Source organism: Carassius carassius, chromosome 6 (genome assembly GCF_963082965.1).
Source record: "Carassius carassius chromosome 6, fCarCar2.1, whole genome shotgun sequence".
In the NCBI taxonomy this organism is placed as follows: domain Eukaryota; kingdom Metazoa; phylum Chordata; class Actinopteri; order Cypriniformes; family Cyprinidae; genus Carassius; species Carassius carassius.
In genome coordinates, this window is record NC_081760.1 from 2,321,927 (window position 1) to 2,341,216 (window position 19,290).

At 37.7% G+C, this 19,290-nt stretch overlaps 2 protein-coding genes across 2 annotated transcripts; one reads left to right on the top strand and one right to left on the bottom strand.

Annotated features, from left to right (window-relative positions):
- The first annotated feature begins 3,455 nt into the window (after window positions 1-3,455).
- Window positions 3,456-16,232, top strand: tmem144a (transmembrane protein 144a). The gene is made up of 12 exons (XM_059551464.1): window positions 3,456-3,730; window positions 3,817-3,975; window positions 13,262-13,384; window positions 13,547-13,646; window positions 13,734-13,814; window positions 13,956-14,034; window positions 14,427-14,503; window positions 14,675-14,793; window positions 14,873-14,992; window positions 15,515-15,612; window positions 15,696-15,749; window positions 15,829-16,232. Exons 1-12 carry the CDS (start codon window positions 3,652-3,654, stop codon window positions 15,910-15,912), a joined length of 1,173 nt encoding a protein of 390 aa, XP_059407447.1. The 5' UTR covers window positions 3,456-3,651; the 3' UTR covers window positions 15,913-16,232.
- Window positions 16,233-17,483: 1,251 nt separating this feature from the next.
- LOC132141801 (mediator of RNA polymerase II transcription subunit 28-like) lies at window positions 17,484-19,201 on the bottom strand. Its single transcript, XM_059551465.1, has 4 exons — window positions 19,039-19,201; window positions 18,643-18,709; window positions 17,824-17,936; window positions 17,484-17,681 (listed from the first exon to the last, which is right to left on the bottom strand). Exons 1-4 carry the CDS (start codon window positions 19,198-19,200, stop codon window positions 17,484-17,486), a joined length of 540 nt encoding a protein of 179 aa, XP_059407448.1. The 5' UTR covers window position 19,201.
- Window positions 19,202-19,290: the final 89 nt, after the last annotated feature.

Genomic DNA, 19,290 nt, shown 5'->3' on the forward strand with positions numbered 1-19,290 from the left:
CATGGGAAGGAGAAAAGTGCCATTTAGACACATCTTGTGTCTAAAAATTAACACACAGCAGATGATAATGTTGAAACAGTTTGTCTATCATGCCTATTTAGTTTTTTTTTTTTTTTTTTACAGACCATGTGGAAACATATGTGGAATATTCCTCACATTAAGCTACCAAAACATAACTGTGAGCAACAAAAACTGTCGTCATGTTTTTTTTTTTTGACAGGTGCAGCTCAACAGAAAGACCTGGACTGATATATAAAGAAGCTAAATAATTCTATTAGGACAAAATGTATTTTGAATAAAAATGTAAAATACTAAATAAATGTAAATAATTTAAAATACCTTTTCATGGTCAGTACGAAATTACTGGTATTCTCAAAACACCGACCACTGGCAGATGTGGCAAAAAAAATTATTTAGACCATGTTCAGATCTTTATCTCAAAGTATAGTGAATATACAAATAGCTGTCTTTCTTTCACTGCCTTTTACAAATAGTGAGCTGTGCACTGACAGAACTCTGAGCCTATAAAAAGTGTTTGTTGGTTTGTTCAGGGTTAATTGCTTTGATCAACTCGGTAACACAGGAACAGATGTGGCCCTGTTCAGTATGTACTGGGGACACATTAGTGTTATGCTTCCACATGCTCTTAATGTTTTAACCAAGTGTTTCTGATTGCCTGGTTATCTTTTGGGGAGAGGAAAATTGCCAAAATGTGTGTGTGTTTTCTTATTGATTTCTTAGTGAAGACTAGTGCCAACTGCCTGATGTTCAGTTATTGTTCTGGGACACACACATAAACACACAGTCTTTTTTAATCTCTTTTTAGGCAAGGCTCCCAGGCAAACATACTGACCTTGCATCTGCAGCTCAGCAGTTGAGTTTCCTCTTGCTGTGTCTAGTTCCTTATTAGCTTTATCAGCCAATAGGAAATCAGTATTCTCTAGTAGCCAAACATAGTTTAATCTGTTGCAGCCAATTAACGCTCAGCGTCAAATCAATTAACCAAGCACATACAGGTCTCAGTTTGTAATCATGGTTGTGCTCATGGTTGCACAATTTAACACGCTTTCGTTGTACTTACATAGTTTTTATTCTTTTTTTCGTATACTGTATTTAATGAGGGTACCTCTGGGTAGGGGCGCTGGACTGGGGGTAAAACCAGTACTGATTACCAGGGCCCCAAAGGAAGAGAGGGCCCTTGAAAGGTCTGGAATACATATTTTCAAGGGGAGGGGGGCCCATTAGGACTGCCTATACATAGGGCCCGGGATCTTGTGCAGGGCCCCTGCCTCTGGTTTTAGTGCTGGGTCCAATCCTCTTTTCAATAAACACAACAAAGCCGAGACCAAACATCCAGGAACATTGTTTTTTCTACCTTAGCAGCACTAACACACAGCTCTACTTCTTATTCCAGCCTTAAAATCTGCACATGCAAACAAATATGTGAATTGCATTGCAAAGTTAGGGTACAAAAGGTAGGTGCATTTGAACATATGTCTAAGTCCACTTTTGAAGAGTAAAATCTAGAAAATGTTCTTGTCCCCTCCTAACATGCATAACAAAATTGGTTCTTTTTTTATGACAATGTCATCTTTTTTTCAGTTCACATAGAAAGGAATGACTGGCCTGTGTAATGAGGTGTATTTACTAAGTGATTTGAAATTGCCCTTCAGTTTAGTTGATTAGAGGCCTTTTCAGCTGAGACAGTGTTAACTCTCATCCAGTGTCCATACAACATCCAAAAGCCTAACATTAGCCTACATTATTAACTTTAATGGCTGCACTGGGATCCTATAGACATTCCCTTGGCCCATCAAATTATCAATATTTTCATGTAAGGCCAAAGAGGCACTCATTCATTCTTATGGTGGAAGCTGTTTGTGTCGATGATTAGTTGTGAACTGTGTTTGTAGTCTGACCACTTTAAATTAAGAATAATGGAAATATTCTAAAATAATGTTGTTTCTTTGTTCTGATTTCTCAGGACACCTATTTCAGTGATATCTGTCAGATAGTAGGGATATTTGTGTATTTAAAAAAATGTTTACAGTACCTTATAGACAGTAACGTATACTTCATCAATGTTCAGATGTAAATAAAAGTTTAAATGAATTCTGTTCAAGATATAAAGCAATCATCTGTCTTCACTCATATATTTATGACACTTTCAATTGGACTTTAAATTTAGGGACAGAAACCTCACAGGTTTCATTAAAAATAGCCTATTTTATTCTGTCTTTCGAAGATTAGTCCAAGTAAACAATGATAATGGGATAACAATTTTCTGGGTAAAAAACAAAACAAAAAAGCAAAACAAAAAAAAAGGCAGTTCATGACCCATTCAAGAGACAGCAGAAATGACAAGACTGTAATAGATTATTTCTGACATGACATTGTGAACAACAACAACAACAACAAATAACTCGGAAACTTACAAATTCAGAAATAAAGCAGGTATCAAAATCTTGGAAAGTATGGATTTCTATTAACAGGTCATTTGATTTCACTAGCCCCTGCCTGGCCACCATGCATTTCTAAAAGTGGCCCTAATCTGCAAAATTTTTGTGTCCCCCAATTCCAAATGTGAGCATCAGTGCGGTTTTACAAGCACTTTTAGTTTTTAAAGAGGCTGGAGACAGGCTCTAAAAATAAAAGAGAATTAATCTAGGATTATGATGCTGTTGATGTTGAAGTAAGTGGTAGTTTGCAGCAGTGAAAAACGTTTGTTGAGAGCAGTGATGCCCTCTGGTGGTAATATGCACAGATAAGGTTGGTGAGTGGCAAGCAAAGCTTAAACATTTTTGTTATACTGGTTTAAAGTCTATTAAAATCCTGATAGCAATCAATATTTAAAGTGGTCTGTAAATTTCACGTGCCAGCGAAGCGATCTGTAGAATTCTGTCTTTTAACTTCCCTTTTAACTATTCCCTTATTGTACAGTTGTCATGTGCATTATTATGTTCCAAACAGATGGCATAATAAATGTCAGCAGACCGGTAGGACTTTAAACCTGACACTGTGAAAAACCAAACGGAAAACAGTCTACCATTTATTATCATCATCATCATTATTATTAAATGCTTTGAACATTAACACAGAAAGGAACTTTCATGACTGAGAGATTTACAAATGAATTTACAAAATTTTCGTTCACACTCTGTGCATCTGCATCATATAACAAAATACAATTTAAAATAAAATAAAAACACTGAAGAAAAAAAAGAATAAATAAATAAATATAAAAAATAAAAAGAAGTGTGGGAGTAGGAGGTTTTCACATTATGAAACCAAAGTCCTCTAATAAACTACACAAAACTCTTGCTTTAGGGCTTTCCATCCCTCTTAACGTCTCCAAAAACATAAAAAAAATTCAACAGTCTAGCATTTGTTGTTTACAATGTTTACAATGTCTGGCTCCGCCCCTTTATCGTCAGATTCAAACACACGTGATTCATCACATGCGTCGCGTGCCCGAGATATGTCTTTTAACAATCATGTGATCCTGCCTCTCAGCTGACACGGAAGTAAAACTCACCCTTATTCATTCAGTCGCTCTCGTTCCTAATAGTTTATTCCAGCGATCTCCGCCTAAAAGTAGCTTTTATCGATATATTTTCATAGTTTGAATGCTGTTGCGTGTGTCTCTTTAAGATGAATCCTCGCGTGGCCGCGCTCATCATTGCGCTCCTCTGCGCGTTCTCCACCGGCGCCGCGCAACACCTGGACACAGGTAACGAATAAAAAACGGATTGTCTGCATTGCATAAGTGATTCTTTTGTGAGTAAAACACAATGTAATGTAACTATGGCCCAGTAGAATGGTTCTCAGACGGTCCGAGCGCGTCCGTGGATCTTCGGCGAGAGTCCAACAGCACAAACTCTTCTGATCTGACTTATGGGTTCATATCCTGCGCAGTGGCAGTAGTCTTCTACGGGAGCAACTTCGTACCAGTGAAGAAGATAGAGACTGGTGATGGTTAGTCAACTTCTTTTTAGTTTTCGACTCTCTATGAATGTGTGGTAGCTCGCTCAGTGATTCTGGACACTGTTTGTGGTACCAAATATCAACAGAAATAGTTAAGTCCGTCTTGATTTACTCGCCCTCTGTATCAGATCTGTAGAACTGTACAAATGCTGGTCATATAATTAGAATATCACCAATAAGTTGATTTATTTCACTAAAAACATTTTAAAAAATGAAACTTGTGTAATATATTCATTCATTAGGCCTACACACAGACTGATATATTTCAAATGTTTATTTCTTTTAATTTTGATGATTATAACTAACAACTAAGGAAAATCCCAAATTCAGTATCTCAGAAAATTTGAATATTACTTAAGACCAATACAAAGAAAGGATTTTTAGAAATCTTGGCCAACTGAAAGGTATGACCATGAAAATTATGAGCATGTACAGCACTCAATACTTAGTTGGGGCTCCTTTTGCCTGAATTACTGCAGCAATGCGGCGTGGCATGGAGTCGATCAGTCTGTGGCACTGCTCAGGTGTTATGAGAGCCCAGGTTGCTCTGATAGTGGCCTTCAGCTCTTCTGCATTCTTGGGTCTGGCATATCGCATCTTCCTCTTCACAATACCCCATAGATTTTCTATGGGGTTAAGGTCAGGCGGGTTTGCTGGCCAGTTAGGAACAGGGATACCATCGTCCTTACACCAGGTACTGGTAGCTTTGGAACTGTGTGCAGGTGCCAAGTCCTGTTGGGAAATGAAATCTGCATCTCCATAAAGTTGGTCAGCAGCAGGAAGCAGGAAGTGCTCTAAAACTTCCTGGTATACGGCTGTGTTGACCTTGGACCTCAGAAAACACAGTGGACCAACACCAGCAGATGACATGGCACCGCAAACCATCACTGACCGTGGAAACTTTACACTGGACCTCAAGCAACATGGATTGTGTGCCTCTCCTCTCTTCCTCCAGACTCTGGGACCCTGATTTCCAAAGGAAATGCAAAATTTACTTTCATCAGAGAACATAAATTTGGACCACTCAGCAGCAGTCCAGTCCTTTTTGAAGCGAGACTCTTCTGACGCTGTCTGTTGTTCAAGAGTGGCTTGACACAAGGGATGCGACAGCTGAAACCCATGTCTTGCATACGTCTGTGTGTAGTGGCTGTAAGGGACATGTGAATGTGGTATTTATTCCACAAGTTTTGACGCGTATCTTCTTGCCTTGATTCACGCTTGAAATCCATAGTTCGTTTATCACTGTTTATTCTTCCAAATCAACAAAGAATCACGTTCTTACATACAGCATAATCCAAGTGCAGCGATGTCTTCTCAACAACTTGTTTGTAGAGATACTATACTCATAAGGCAATTATGCTATGATAAACGGTCAAAAGTTTTGTGTTCTCCCACGACCATCTGCACTTATTGCATGAGCTTCAAACTTTTCTTACATGTGCTACAAAATGGAAGTTACCGAACATGCGCAGTAAGAACAACTATAATGTAAAGAAGTATATTCAACAGGAAATAACTAATTAACATAAATAATAACTGTATCAAATTTACATAATAAAAATATGAAAATATACCTTTTGAAATATGAAATACGGCTCTTACATTTCCGGCCCCTAATTGACAGGCAGGAAGACTGACAATTACCTAAACTGAAGTAATATTTACATTGTACATCACTTTAGAAACTTTAAGTGCCCATTATCAATTTTGAACTGTCCATTTCTTTGTGTGGCATAGAAACAGTCCTTGATATTGAAGAGTATTTAACAGTCCATTTCACAGATAAGGCACAACTTATCAACAGGCCTTTCCAATGTATTGGTCTTAGTTTTAACCAACACACGTCTTACCAGTCCTTTGTTATCTGGAAATACTTTCATGATTCTACCAAAGACCCATGAATTTCTTGGTGAAGAGTCATCTATTATCAGGACGACATCGCCAATTGCCAGATTTTTCTTTACTTGATTCCATTTTTGACGCTCTTGGAGTAAGGGCAAATATTCACGCACCCATCGCTTCCAGAATAGGTCAGCAAGATACTGAATTTGCTTCCACTTGCGCCGTGCATATACATCTTGTTCTTGGAAAAGTCCAGGCGGTAAGGCTGGTTTCCTTTTCATTAATAGCAGGTGATTAGGTGTCAAGGGTTCAAGATCTGTTGGATCATCGGTTGTAATGGTAAGTGGTCTGTCATTTATTATTGCTTCCACTTCACACAGGAATGTATGCAAGCTCTCATCATTAAGTGTTTGTTCTTTCAGCACAGATCTCAGGATTTTTCTAACAGACCTTATCTGTCTTTCCCATACTCCACCGAAATGAGATCCAGAAGGTGGGTTGAATATCCATTGTATTCCTTTCTGCATGAGAGTGCTTTCGATTTTTGATTGGTTCCATTGTTGAATGGCCTTACGCAGTTCAGTCTCAGCACCAATGAAATTAGTACCGTTGTCACTTCTCATGATTGACACCTGCCCTCTCCTGCACACAAAACGTCGGATAGCATTTAAACATGAGTCTGTGTCCAGCGTATGTGCAACTTCAATATGCACAGCTCTTGTTGTTAGGCAGGTAAACAATACGCCATATCTTTTAACATTACTTCTACCTTGTCTGACTTCAAACGGTCCAAAGTAGTCTACTCCAACATTGGTGAAGGGTGGTTGATCTGGCATTATTCTGTCATGTGGCAGCTCTGACATCTTCTGCTCTACAGCCTTTGCTCTAATCTTTCTACATGTCACACATATGGAGAGAAACTTCCTGACAATGGAGTTTGCAGAAGGAAGCCAGAATTTTTGTCGCAACTTTGAAAGCATATAGTTCCTTCCACAATGTCCAATTCTCTCATGAATGTCTCTTAAGATTAAAGTTGTGACATGTGAATATTTGGGTATAATGATAGGATGCTTCACATGCTCAGGCATTGCAGATTTACCAAGACGACCGCCAACTCTCAGCAATCCATCCTGAAGTACTGGATCCAGTTTAGAAAGGCAACTGTTCTTTTTAACAGATGGATTACCTTTTTGCAATGAAGAAATTTCTTCTTTGAATACTTGACTTTGACTGAATTTGATGATTTCATTTTCAGCCCTTGTTAAGTCTTGCATTGTTAGAGCTTTGCAGTTTTCTGCTGTGGGTTTTGTCTCACAACTCTGAACTTCTTTGTCTTTGGCTGTTTTGCTGCGCTGTATAATTATCTCCTTAAAACGAAGGATCCATGCCACAGCTCTCTTTAATTTGTACCAATCAGAGTAATAATTGATCAAATTGTTCACAGCATCTGTGCCATCCACTGCACACACAAGGTTCACTGAAGCTAAGTGTTTAACCTCACTGTCATCCATTTTTGTTGATAAGTCATGATTTGTTTCAGGCCACTTATTCTCTGGTTCTTTGAGAAAAGAAGGACAGTGGATCCAACTCATGTTTTTCATGAACTTTTCACAAGTAAGTCCTCTGGATGCACAATCAGCTGGGTTCATTGAGGTGTTGACGTACCTCCACTGTTGTGGTCTGGTCGACTCCCTTATAACGGCAATCCTGTTGGCCACAAACGTTTTGAAACGCAGACCTTCATTGTCAATATATCTCAAAACAGTGGTACTATCAGTCCAAAATACAGATTCAAGCAATTCCAGTTCCAGTTCATCTTTCAGCATTTTGTCTGTGTTAACAGCAACAACTGCAGCAGTCAACTCCATACGTGGAATGGTGGTCTGCTTCAACGGCGCCACACGTGACTTCCCCATCATGAAGGCACAATGTGCGAGTCCATCAGTGTTTAACAGTCTGAGGTATGACACAACTCCATATCCCACTTCGCTAGCGTCTGAGAAGTGATGTAGTTGTGCGGAAGTTGAAACTCCAAAGTCAACAGGTTTAATGCATCTTGGCACACTGAAGTCAGTCAATTGATTTAGCCCTCGTAACCAGGCAATCCACTTTTCTGCACACTGTTCTGGAATGTTGTCGTCCCATGCAAGCTTTTCTTTGCACAACTGCTGCATTAGAATCTTTGATGGCAATATGACAGGTGCAAGAAAGCCCAATGGGTCATAGATGGAGCTTGTGACTGACAGGATTCCTCTTCTTGTTACAGGTCTTTCTTTCACACTGATTTTGAATTTGAACACATCTGAATTGACACACCATAACACTCCTAATGCTCTCTCAGCAGGAAGTGCATCCCGGCTCAAATCCAATTCTCTTGCATCTTCAACTCTCTCACCTTCAGGAACAGAGGCTAACAATGCACGACTGTTGCTTGCCCATTTTGTAAGATGAAATCCTCCGCTCGCACAAAGTTTTGTGAGATCATTGTACAAGGCAATTGCTTCAACATGACTTGAAACAGACTTTAAGCAGTCGTCTACATAAAAGTTCTTAAGAACTGTGTGAACTGCTTCAACAGATGATTTGCTGCGATTTTCTTCTGCTGTCTTCCTAAGAGCAAAATTAGCTACACTTGGAGATGATTTTGCTCCAAAGAGATGGACAACCATCTTGTACTCTTCCAAGGTTTTATCTACATCTCCATCTGGCCACCATAAGAAGCGGAGCAGGTCACTGTCTTTTTCAGGAACTCTCACCTGGTAATACATAGCTTCGACATCTGCCGTCATGGCAACTGACTCTTGTCTGAAGCGGGTGAGCACTCCAATGAGTGAATTTGTCATGTCTGGACCCTGTAATAGCTCACTATTTAAAGACACTCCCTGAAAACTTGCAGCACAGTCAAACACCACCCTCAGCTTCTTCTTCTGAGGATGGTACACCCCATGGTGAGGTATATACCAGACTTGACCATCTTGACGACGTAAGTGTGATGAAGGCACCTTGACTGCGTAACCTTTGCTCAGCATGCCATTCATGAAGTTTTTGTACTCTTCATGAAAGGAGTGATTTTTTTTGAATTTCTTTTTGATATTTAACACTCGCTGGACAGCTGCACTTCGATTGTTAGGCATTTGGACAATCGTTTTCTTGATTGGAAGGTCAATGTAATAGTGACCATTAGAAAATTGCACTGAATTAGATACAGACTCCAAAAACTGGTGATCTATCTGTGATAATTCGGCTTTGTCATCACAATTTCTTTCGGGAAAATCATGATTGTACTGTTGTATCAGCATTTGTTCCACACTCTCCAGGGAAATTCTGTTGACTGTAACGCTTGTTTGTGCACAGCCATGCATGCTGTCTTCAGGTTCTCTAAGAGGTCCATTCAAAATCCATCCAAGGGCAGTCTTTACTGCATATGGCCCATTGTGCTTACTATTTATTACTCTCCATGGTTCCAGAAGCTTGAACTCCTTGTTCCCTATGAGGATCTCCACTCCAGCATCAATGTGAGGTAACTTCACTTCACTGAGGTACGGCCATTTGTCAACTTCCTGTTGCTGTGGAACGTTCTCCATTGAAACTGGTATGCTCTTTTGTGTAAACACTTTGGAAAGTTCAACGAAGTTGTTCTCTTCCAATCCACTCACTTCCAAGTCAGTGAGCATGTAACTTTCCACTCGTTTGCTTGAGTTCATGGTGCTTAGCATCATGTCAATTTTCCTGCCTTGGACATTCAACTGTCTTGCTAGTGCCTCAGTGCAAAAGGTAGCAGAGCTGCCTGGGTCCACAAAGGCATACACTTCCACGCACTTGTTACTTTTTTTTGACTTTATCTTGACAGGTACTATTGCAAGAACACAGTCGTCTCCGGCCCCAGTGCAGGCACTTGTCTCGTGACTCATTGTGGTGGGTAAAGTGGTAACTTCAGTTTTATCAACTTTTACCATTTCCTTCTCAGGAATCTTGTCTTGTGTGGTTAAGTGTAACATACTAGGATGTCTCTTTGAGCACAGCTGACATGTGCTTCTTCTGTTACAATCTTTGCTTAAGTGTCCTTTGACTAAGCATCCAAAGCAAAATCCATTCTTTCTTAAAAAGTCAAATTTGTCTTTATATGGCTTAGCACCAAACTGATAACATTGCTCCAATGTATGGCTTTTCTCACAGAATGCACAAGGTTTAGTGAAAGCACTGATAACTGGCGCACTGTTGCTTTTCATCATTGTCAAGTCTTTTTGAGTTTCGCCAACCTGTTTGAAGTCAGTTGCAAAACTACTACTTCCTTTTCCTTCTCTTTTCAGCTTAGCTCCTTGAAAAGACTTGTTGGTGTGTTTTTTATCACCTGCCAAAGCATCCAGATCTCCAAAAAGTGGGTTTGATATTACCTTTGCTTGGCGATCAACAAACTCAACCAACTGAATGAACTTGGCTCTTCTTCTATTGTGCTCCTCATACTCGTAAGCATGGGCTCTCCATCTTTCACGCAACTTGTATGGCAATTTTGAGATAATAATCCTCATGTTAGTAGGATTATCCAACTCATCCATGTATTCAATGTCCTCCATTACATTGCGACAAGTAACCAGGAACAATGAAAATGCACTTAAAGATTTTCCATCCTCTGACTTTATTTCAGGCCATTTGAATGCCTTTTGCATTAAGGCTGTCGCAATTTTCAACTCATTTCCAAACTTCTCATGCAAAAGTCTCATTGCTTCTGCATAACCACGATCATTTGGCATGTGCTGGCAGCTTTTGACAATGTCTCTGGGCTCACCTCTAGTGTACTGCTCCAGAAAGTACAACTTGTCAGCACTACTGTCAACTCTGGAGTCAACAGCATGTTCAAACGCCTTCATAAAAGATCTGAACTCAAGTGGATCTCCATGAAACAAAGTAACCTCACGTTGAGGTAAACAAGACATTTGTTGGTTCTTCACAAGCATTGCTGTGATGTCTGTCTGGCGTTGCATCACTCTTTGAAATTCTGATGTATCAGTGTTACCGCACAATGTTTCATTGACTGGTGTTGACCATTCCTTTGCAGTGTTTGTTTTCTTAGGTCTGACACTTGCAGGTATACTTGAATGAACTGCTTCAGGACGTGATAGCATTTTACCATGCCTTGATCTTACACTGTATTCATCATATTCATAATGATCCTGTTTTGGAATGACTACATTGGCTGCTTGGATGGCCACATTTTGATCTGCATACTGTAGTTGTTCTTCACAATCTTTATACACTTTAATTTTAGCATCAGACATTGCAAGAGCCGTTTCTATTTCCAACTTTTCCATTTCATCCTTTAACTTTGCTTCTTTCATTTCCAACTCCTGTCTTTCTTTTAGAGCGGCTGCTTTAGCCAACAAAGCTGCTCTGTTAGCTTGTTCCTTTAGACGAGCTGATGATGCTGTAGATATGGATGATTTTTTGGAAACAGATGCTGTTCCACTTCCTGACTTATTAGACGTGACCGTCCTGGATGACACCATTGACACACTGTCCATAGGTGAGACTTCATTATCACAGATTTGAGACATCTTAATGCACTGTTTAGTTTCCTCAATCCATGACTTCACTTTTTCCATGAACTTTTTGCAGCATAATAATTTAGGCTGAAACCAGAAATCCTGATCAGCATCATGCTCTTCATCTTTCAAATACAGCAGCACTGTTGCATTACTTTCAATAAATTCTTCAAACATCCGTTTGTAGAGTTTAAACTGCTTGTTTTCAACATCATTCAAGTTGGAAATGTTTTCCATAAGCAATTCAATCTCATTTGATTTTGCAGTTAATTGTCTCAACTTGCCTCGTCTGGCGTTTATCTGGTTGTGAAGCTTCTCTTCCAAACCCTTGTCCGTTAGCGCCCTCTTGCGTTCAGACCGCTCAACAACATCGTCGTCGTCGTCTTTTTTGTCCGCCATTTGTAACACTTCAAGACGTGCAATTTTACTTACAATCAAAGTTACACAACTAACACTTATTGCAAGCGGTAATATGATCGATCTTCATTCATTCATAAATCCAATGTCCTGCACAGCACTATTTGGCCACAACAAGCGAAGCGAGTCCTTCTGACGTCTTAAGCACGGTCTTCCATTAACGTGCATTCAGGTGCGCACTTGCAAACACACTTAAATAACAGCCAAAAACTTTTGACTTACATGTAAGGGACATGTGAATGTGGTATTTATTCCAAAAGTTTTGACGCGTATCTTCTTGCCTTGATTCACGCTTGAAATCCATAGTTCGTTTATCACTGTTTATTCTTCCAAATCAACAAAGAATCACGTTCTTACATACAGCATAATCCAAGTGCAGCGATGTCTTCTCAACAACTTGTTTGTAGAGATACTATACTCATAAGGCAATTATGCTATGATAAACGGTCAAAAGTTTTGTGTTCTCCCACGACCATCTGCACTTATTGCATGAGCTTCAAACTTTTCTTACATGTGCTACAAAATGGAAGTTACCGAACATGCGCAGTAAGAACAACTATAATGTAAAGAAGTATATTCAACAGGAAATAACTAATTAACATAAATAATAACTGTATCAAATTTACATAATAAAAATATGAAAATATACCTTTTGAAATATGAAATACGGCTCTTACAGTGGCTATTGAAGCACTGACTCCAGCTGCAGTCCACTCTTTGTGTATCTCCCCCACATTTTTGAATGGGTTTTGTTTCACAATCCTCTCCAGGGTGTGGTTATCCCTATTGCTTGTACACTTTTTTTTTCTACCACATCTTTTCCTTCCCTTCGCCTCTCTATTAATGTGCTTGGACACAGAGCTCTGTGAACAGCCAGCCTCTTTTGCAATGACCTTTTGTGTCTTGCCCTCCTTGTGCAAGGTGTCAATGGTCGTCTTTTGGACAACTGTCAAGTCAGCAGTCTTCCCCATGATTGTGTAGCCTACAGAACTAGACTGGGAGACCATTTAAAGGCCTTAGCAGGTGTTTTGAGTTGATTAGCTGATTAGAGTGTGGCACCAGGTGTCTTCAATATTGAACCTTTTAACAATATTCTAATTTTCTGAGATACTGAATTTGGGAAATAAAAATTAAAAGAAATAAACAATTGAAATATATCAGTCTGTGTGTAATGAATGAATATAATAATAATAATATAATATAAGTTTCACTTTTTGAAGGGAATTAGTAAAATTAACTTTTGATATGATATTATAATTATATGACCAGCTCCTGTATGTGTGTGTGTGTAAATTATATATATATACACACAAACACAAACACACACACACATATACATATACATCCAGTAGGCTTTTCTTGTAGAATAAACCCCAACAGGGTGATCAGGACCTTTGCTTTGAAAGCACATTAAAGAGAGGAAGTTTGCTAATAATATTTAATTCATTTTCAGTTCACACTACTATATATATGTGCAGGCATGTTTTTCCAATGGATTCTGTGTGCTGCTATATGGACGGTCTCCCTAGTGGTGAACATCATTCTTCATAGTCCAAAGTTTTGGCCTCTTGTTATGCTGGGAGGAGCAATCTGGGCTACTGGTAACATCTAACTGTTTAATATGTTAATATAACTTGATAATTACTGCTTGACAAAAATAGTAAACACTAAAATAGTTCTCCTATTCTTGAAAGACTTTCTCATTTATACTGACTGAACATACAGTGTGAAATTCTGTCCTGTGTTTGTGTGTTTTCGTCTAGGTAATATAACTGTAGTTCCTATCGTAAAGACTATTGGGCTTGGTCTTGGTCTTCTCATATGGGCTTCATTTAATCTACTTTTAGGTTGGGCCAGCTCTCGGTAAGCAAAATTTAATTTCAGAATCCAGTTATTGGCAGCATAAACACACACACACACACACACACTGATTCTTGCTGCTGATTTTAGGTTTGGTTGGTTTGGTATTGGTGCTGAGAGTGTTTCCAAACCAGTTCTGAACTTCTGTGGAGCAGGTCTTTGTTTACTTAGGTAAATGTGCATGCATTCATTTTTTTTATTCTTTTATTTTCAGAATGTGATGTCACTTGTAAGTCTCATTATTTGAAATGATGTCTGTTCTCTTCTTTTTCTTCCACTCTTTTTATTTCCCTCATTTTTGTATGTTTACAGTGCCATAGTTTTTTTCTTTGTGAAGACTGATGTTCAAAGATCTGCAACATCTGAAGAAACACCATTACTAATAGACCATGTATGTTGACATAGTTTTAAAAAAATGTGATAAAATATCCTTTTTTTTCAGAGGGACATGGTGATGGGGTGAAAATAAATTTTTCACTTCTTTTTTTTTTTTTTTTTACTGAAAAAGCTTTTCTATGTGAAGTTTCTCAGAGGTCTAAATTATTTTTTGCATTCCCCTGAGAAACTTAGCATTTACCCATAAAACTGTTCATCAGAACGCAAAATTTTGAGAGCTAACTAAATGTTTCTCAGAGGAACTGAAAACCATTTAAATATACAGTAATTTTCCCTCTCATCTCGTATTTTTTCTCCATTACCATGTTCCTTTAGAAGCTCTGTACACTCTTGAATATTTCATGTTCGTATATTCTAGTTAACTTGTTTTATCAATTTTATCCGAAGACCGTGAACTCTGACTCTGTTGTAGCAACAGATGATTCCTGGGTGGATGCATTAACACCACGCAGCAAACGTCTTGTGTATGTACACATCACACTTATATGACAACATGAGTAAATGTTTTTGTACTACTAGCATATAGTATCAACCACAATAAATTCATTATTAAAATTTATAAGTATCCATATACTGTATCTAACAGAAGAAATGCCTTTATAAATCTGTTTATAATAAGATGTCATGTGTTGCAGTGGATCGTTTCTGGCTGTTGTCGCTGGACTGCTGTATGGAGCATCATTTGTTCCAGTTCTGTACATTAAAAACCATGCATCAGATCCAGACAGCCAGTACAATGGGGCTAGCCAGTTTGGTAAATCAAGATTACCTCCTTATAAACATTGGTTGGATTCTTAAATATGAACTGTGATGTATTTTCTGTTTGTACGTAGATCTGGATTATGTCTTTGCACAATACAGTGGGATTTTCCTCACCAGTACTGTGTATTTCGTTCTGTACTGTGCCATCAAAAAAAACAAACCTCAAGTTTTTCCTAAAGCAGTGCTGCCAGGTAACACCATCACTTCAATTTAAAGGAACAGTTCACCCAAAAATAAAAATTTGCTGGGAAATATACTGACCCCTGGGCCATCCGAGATGTAGATGAGTTTCTTCATCAGATTTGGAGAACTGTAGCATTGCATCAGTGTCTAATAAATGAATGCTCTGCAGTGAATGGGTGCCGTCAGAATGAGAGTCCAAACATCTGATAAAAAAAACATCACAATAATCCACAAGTAATCTACACCACTCCAGTGGATTACTGTGATGTTTTAATCAGCTGTTTGAACTCTCATTCTGACGGCACCCATTCACTGCAGAGCATCCATTGGTGAGCAAGTAATGGATTGCTATATTTCTCCAAATCTGTTCTGATGAAGAAACAAACTCCTCTATATCTTGAATGGCCTGCGAGTGAGTACTTTTAATTAGCAATTTTTTATTTATATCTTTGGCTGAACTACTCCGGTAATTAGCATTTCCTTTAGCATTGTTTATCTTTCTTCCACATACCTCTGTTGTTTCCTCGTAGGATTCCTTTCTGGTATCATGTGGGGTATAGCCACGTGCTGCTGGTTCCTGGCCAACAATTACCTCAGTGCTGTAGTGAGCTTCCCTATTATCACCACAGTGAGTGACTGATCTCACATCAATGCACATCTTTATGTACTTTTCACATTTTTTTCCAATAATGTGCATTTGGTTCATTCCAGGTTCCTGGATTGATTGCAGCTCTTTGGGGTGTTGTAGTGTTCAAAGAAGTAAAGGTAAATACTTGTGTTCCTGCTGTCTATTGCTTTTACCTTTTTATACTGAACCCTTCATCACCTCCTCTTTCTCCCTCAGGGCTGGCGAAATTACATTGTTCTCATCATTGCTTTCTGTCTTGTTCTATCTGGGGCATTACTGACTGCACTTTCAAAGATTTAAACCTTCTTTTAGACAAAGAAAAACTTAACACTTTATAAGTTCTTCTTTAAAATCGCTTCTGCTGTTTTATATATTTTGAATACTGTAAATGAGAGATTTATCATGCAGCTGAACATACTGAAGTGGAACAATATTGTTTATATCAGGGAGGGATATGGTCCTAAAATAGATAAGATACTTGAAATGTTCTAGCAATATTAGAACAGATGTTATGTTAATGTTATTGGGAACACAATTCACTATATTTGTGTTGTAGTTGTAGTAACATACTTTTTAAAAGTCATGTTTACACTATAATGGACCTCATTTCACTGTATGTTTGCACGTTATGTTTGTTTATATATATATATATATATATATATATATATATATATATTTATATATATATATATGTGTGTATAAGACAATGAAGCCCATTTTAAAACCATTTTAAACTAATTTTTAAAAAGATTTTGCATTACATTTTCATGAGTTTTGCACATTTTACCTTCAAATTATTATCATTTTTTTCAAGTTTTTGTATTTCCAATTATTCCTAATGGTGATCCTCGTGTACTGTAATACAGTATTTTTTATTTTTCTGTATATTACATTTAAATGCTGCAGTGCAGTAACTATAAATATTAACTTTTTCATGTTACAATATTTTTTTTTGACATTTGCAATGATATTGCATTACAAGAAATGTCATGTAAATATATTACAAAACAAATAAATGTTGAGAATGTCACATGCAAAAATGTTCATGGTTTTAAGAGTAGGCTTTGTTTTCTTGTATATAATCTCTTTCCTTTCTTTTGACTTTGTAATGGAAGGAATTGTAATGGTAATTGTAATTGTAATGGATATTTTTGTCATTTTGGCTTGTTCTTTAGAAGTTTCACCCATTTATTGATCAATTAATTGCTGTTGGGTTTTTATTGTTGTCAAATTATGTCAGAGGCCTTAGATTTTATTTGTTGATTTGACTTTAACTTTACTAAAAGGGAAATAAAATTAATTACACATGCAAGGTTTGTGGGTCGTTGAAAAATAGTTGAAAACTTGATACAGCATGTTATAAACGAAGGAAGAAGATAAAAGAACTGAGCAGAAAAAAAAGTAATGTATAGTGCTGGACTGCCATGCCAGAATATGAAGGAAGACCAAAGGGAACTTAAAAAAAAAAAAAAAAAATTCTGAATGTACTAATGTTCAACAAAACGTGTTTATTTTAAACTTTTCAAAAAGTGTTTTAATAAAATTTAAAAAACTTAAATCTCTCCAACTGAAGTTTTTTTCCTGGTCACTGTAGCTCAATGAACATCTCTATTTGGAACGTTAAAAATGTGATTTATTTGTCATCACAATTCCTACCTAATAAATAGAGTTTTAAGTATGCTTCCGACTAATTGTCAAAGACACTCGAGTTCTTCAAGATGACCTCCTCGTGAGAGATAAGTGGAAGTGATGTCCTTTAGCACCTCTTGAAGCTCATCATGGATGTCATTACAAAATCATCACTGATGAAGGCGTACAGTACAGTTTGCTCTGCAGAGAGAGAGAGGGGTGTATAGTGTTGTGGACACGCTTCAGTTTGGTTTCATGGGAGCAGGGAGGTTAGCTGAGGCCTGTTCCAGGAAGGCCAGTGGACCCTGTGGCAGTTCTGTGGGCTTCTTGTGCTGGACGTTGATGTCCTCCAACACCTGCTGCCAGTGATGGATCTTAGTAAGATGTTTCTGAATCAACATCTCCTTCCTTTGGAGTTCATTCTTCAGTTCTGATGCATCCTGAAACATAGAAACGGTTTATACTAAAGTACACAGTATGTTACAAAGGTTAGAAGGGAACTGTAAATGTTTTAAAAGGTTTATGGAAGAGGTGTGGGTTTAAATAGTTTTAAAAAGTAAAAGCAAAAATACGGGTTTTCACCTCTTTTTCCACCTGTTCTGGTTTCTGTACAGACAGCTGCAGTCTTTTCTGAAGGAAGAAACATTCAGTCTGTCTGGCTACATCCAGAAACTTCTGTATACACTGATCCACTCCTGAAACACAGAATCATGAAGGCAAGACTTTACAGGTCAAACCATTGTTAGTTTGTTTTTCATGCATGGGTCAATTTTAAGATCTTGGGCTGTTTCATCTTTACAACAGGTCTTCATTCAGATTAGTGGAAGGAAAACATCCAATTTACTCTTTATCTATTTGTGTAGATTTTAGTTGCAATACATATCTTAAAAGGCAACTTTATTAAAAATGAGTTTTGTCTCATGTACAGCCAGAAATATCCACTTCAGTAGAATTTTTACACACCAAACATTTCAGGTTCACTGCTATCTATATTAAGGTTTGTTTTTTTGTTTAGTTTTTTTTTTACTGAGGAATTTTGTTATTTTATTTGCCTCATTTACATGATATTCTATTCCTAAAATATATATTTTTTTCTGGCTGTATTTATGGAATGATAAATAATTTGCATATATATATATATATATATATATATATATATATATATATATATATATATACAATTTATTTTTGCTTCATTTGTAAATATGTATTTAAAGGGAACTATGGTAATTATATGGTATTTTTTGTAGCAGCTAGTAGTATAAGGTATGAATACGGTAATTATTAAGTACTTATCAAAGTTCCCTGTAATTATTACTATTTTAAATAATAGCACGAGGATACAGCTATGTTTATAAAAGTAAGAACAAAAGAGAGAGGAGGAAATAAATACAAAAATACCAGTCCTGATTTCTTCCTGGTCTGTTCCGTTCACATAATCTTGACTCACAATAGATGCAAAGCACGCCTGTGATGATAAAAACATTAAAGGACGGACGATTAAAAGACAAAGTCTAGAATAACACCAATACTGATTATATATCTTAAAATATTAACTAATAACTCCAGTCAGTCAAAATGTAATAGACATAACTGACACATTTTCGATCTAATCTCATTTCTACTGCATGCATAAAACATGTGCTTATGCATATTGAATACAAAATAAGAATATATTGATATTGAGAGTGTGTATCATCAGTTGATTCTCTTTCATGAAGCAGACAATCTTGTACAGAACATCTATCTCTGGCACGTAAGCAGCAGCAGCAGCAGTAGTTTTCTCGAGCTCCTCACCTCGAAAGAAGCTTCCAGTTCATCTACTAAAGTGTTATTTGTCCCTCTATTACCGGAGGGAGCTGTGAGAAGCCCTGGCTGACCTGGACCCCCGGGACCTACAGGTGCATGAGGTCCAGGAGGATGCTGACCAGGAAACATCCCGCCCATGGACGAAGCCATTTGTCCACTAACAACAACTCGTCTTCTTTGTGTGCACAATCATTCTTCTTCTTCTAGAAATCGCGGAAGGCTAGACGCATCACCGGTGTG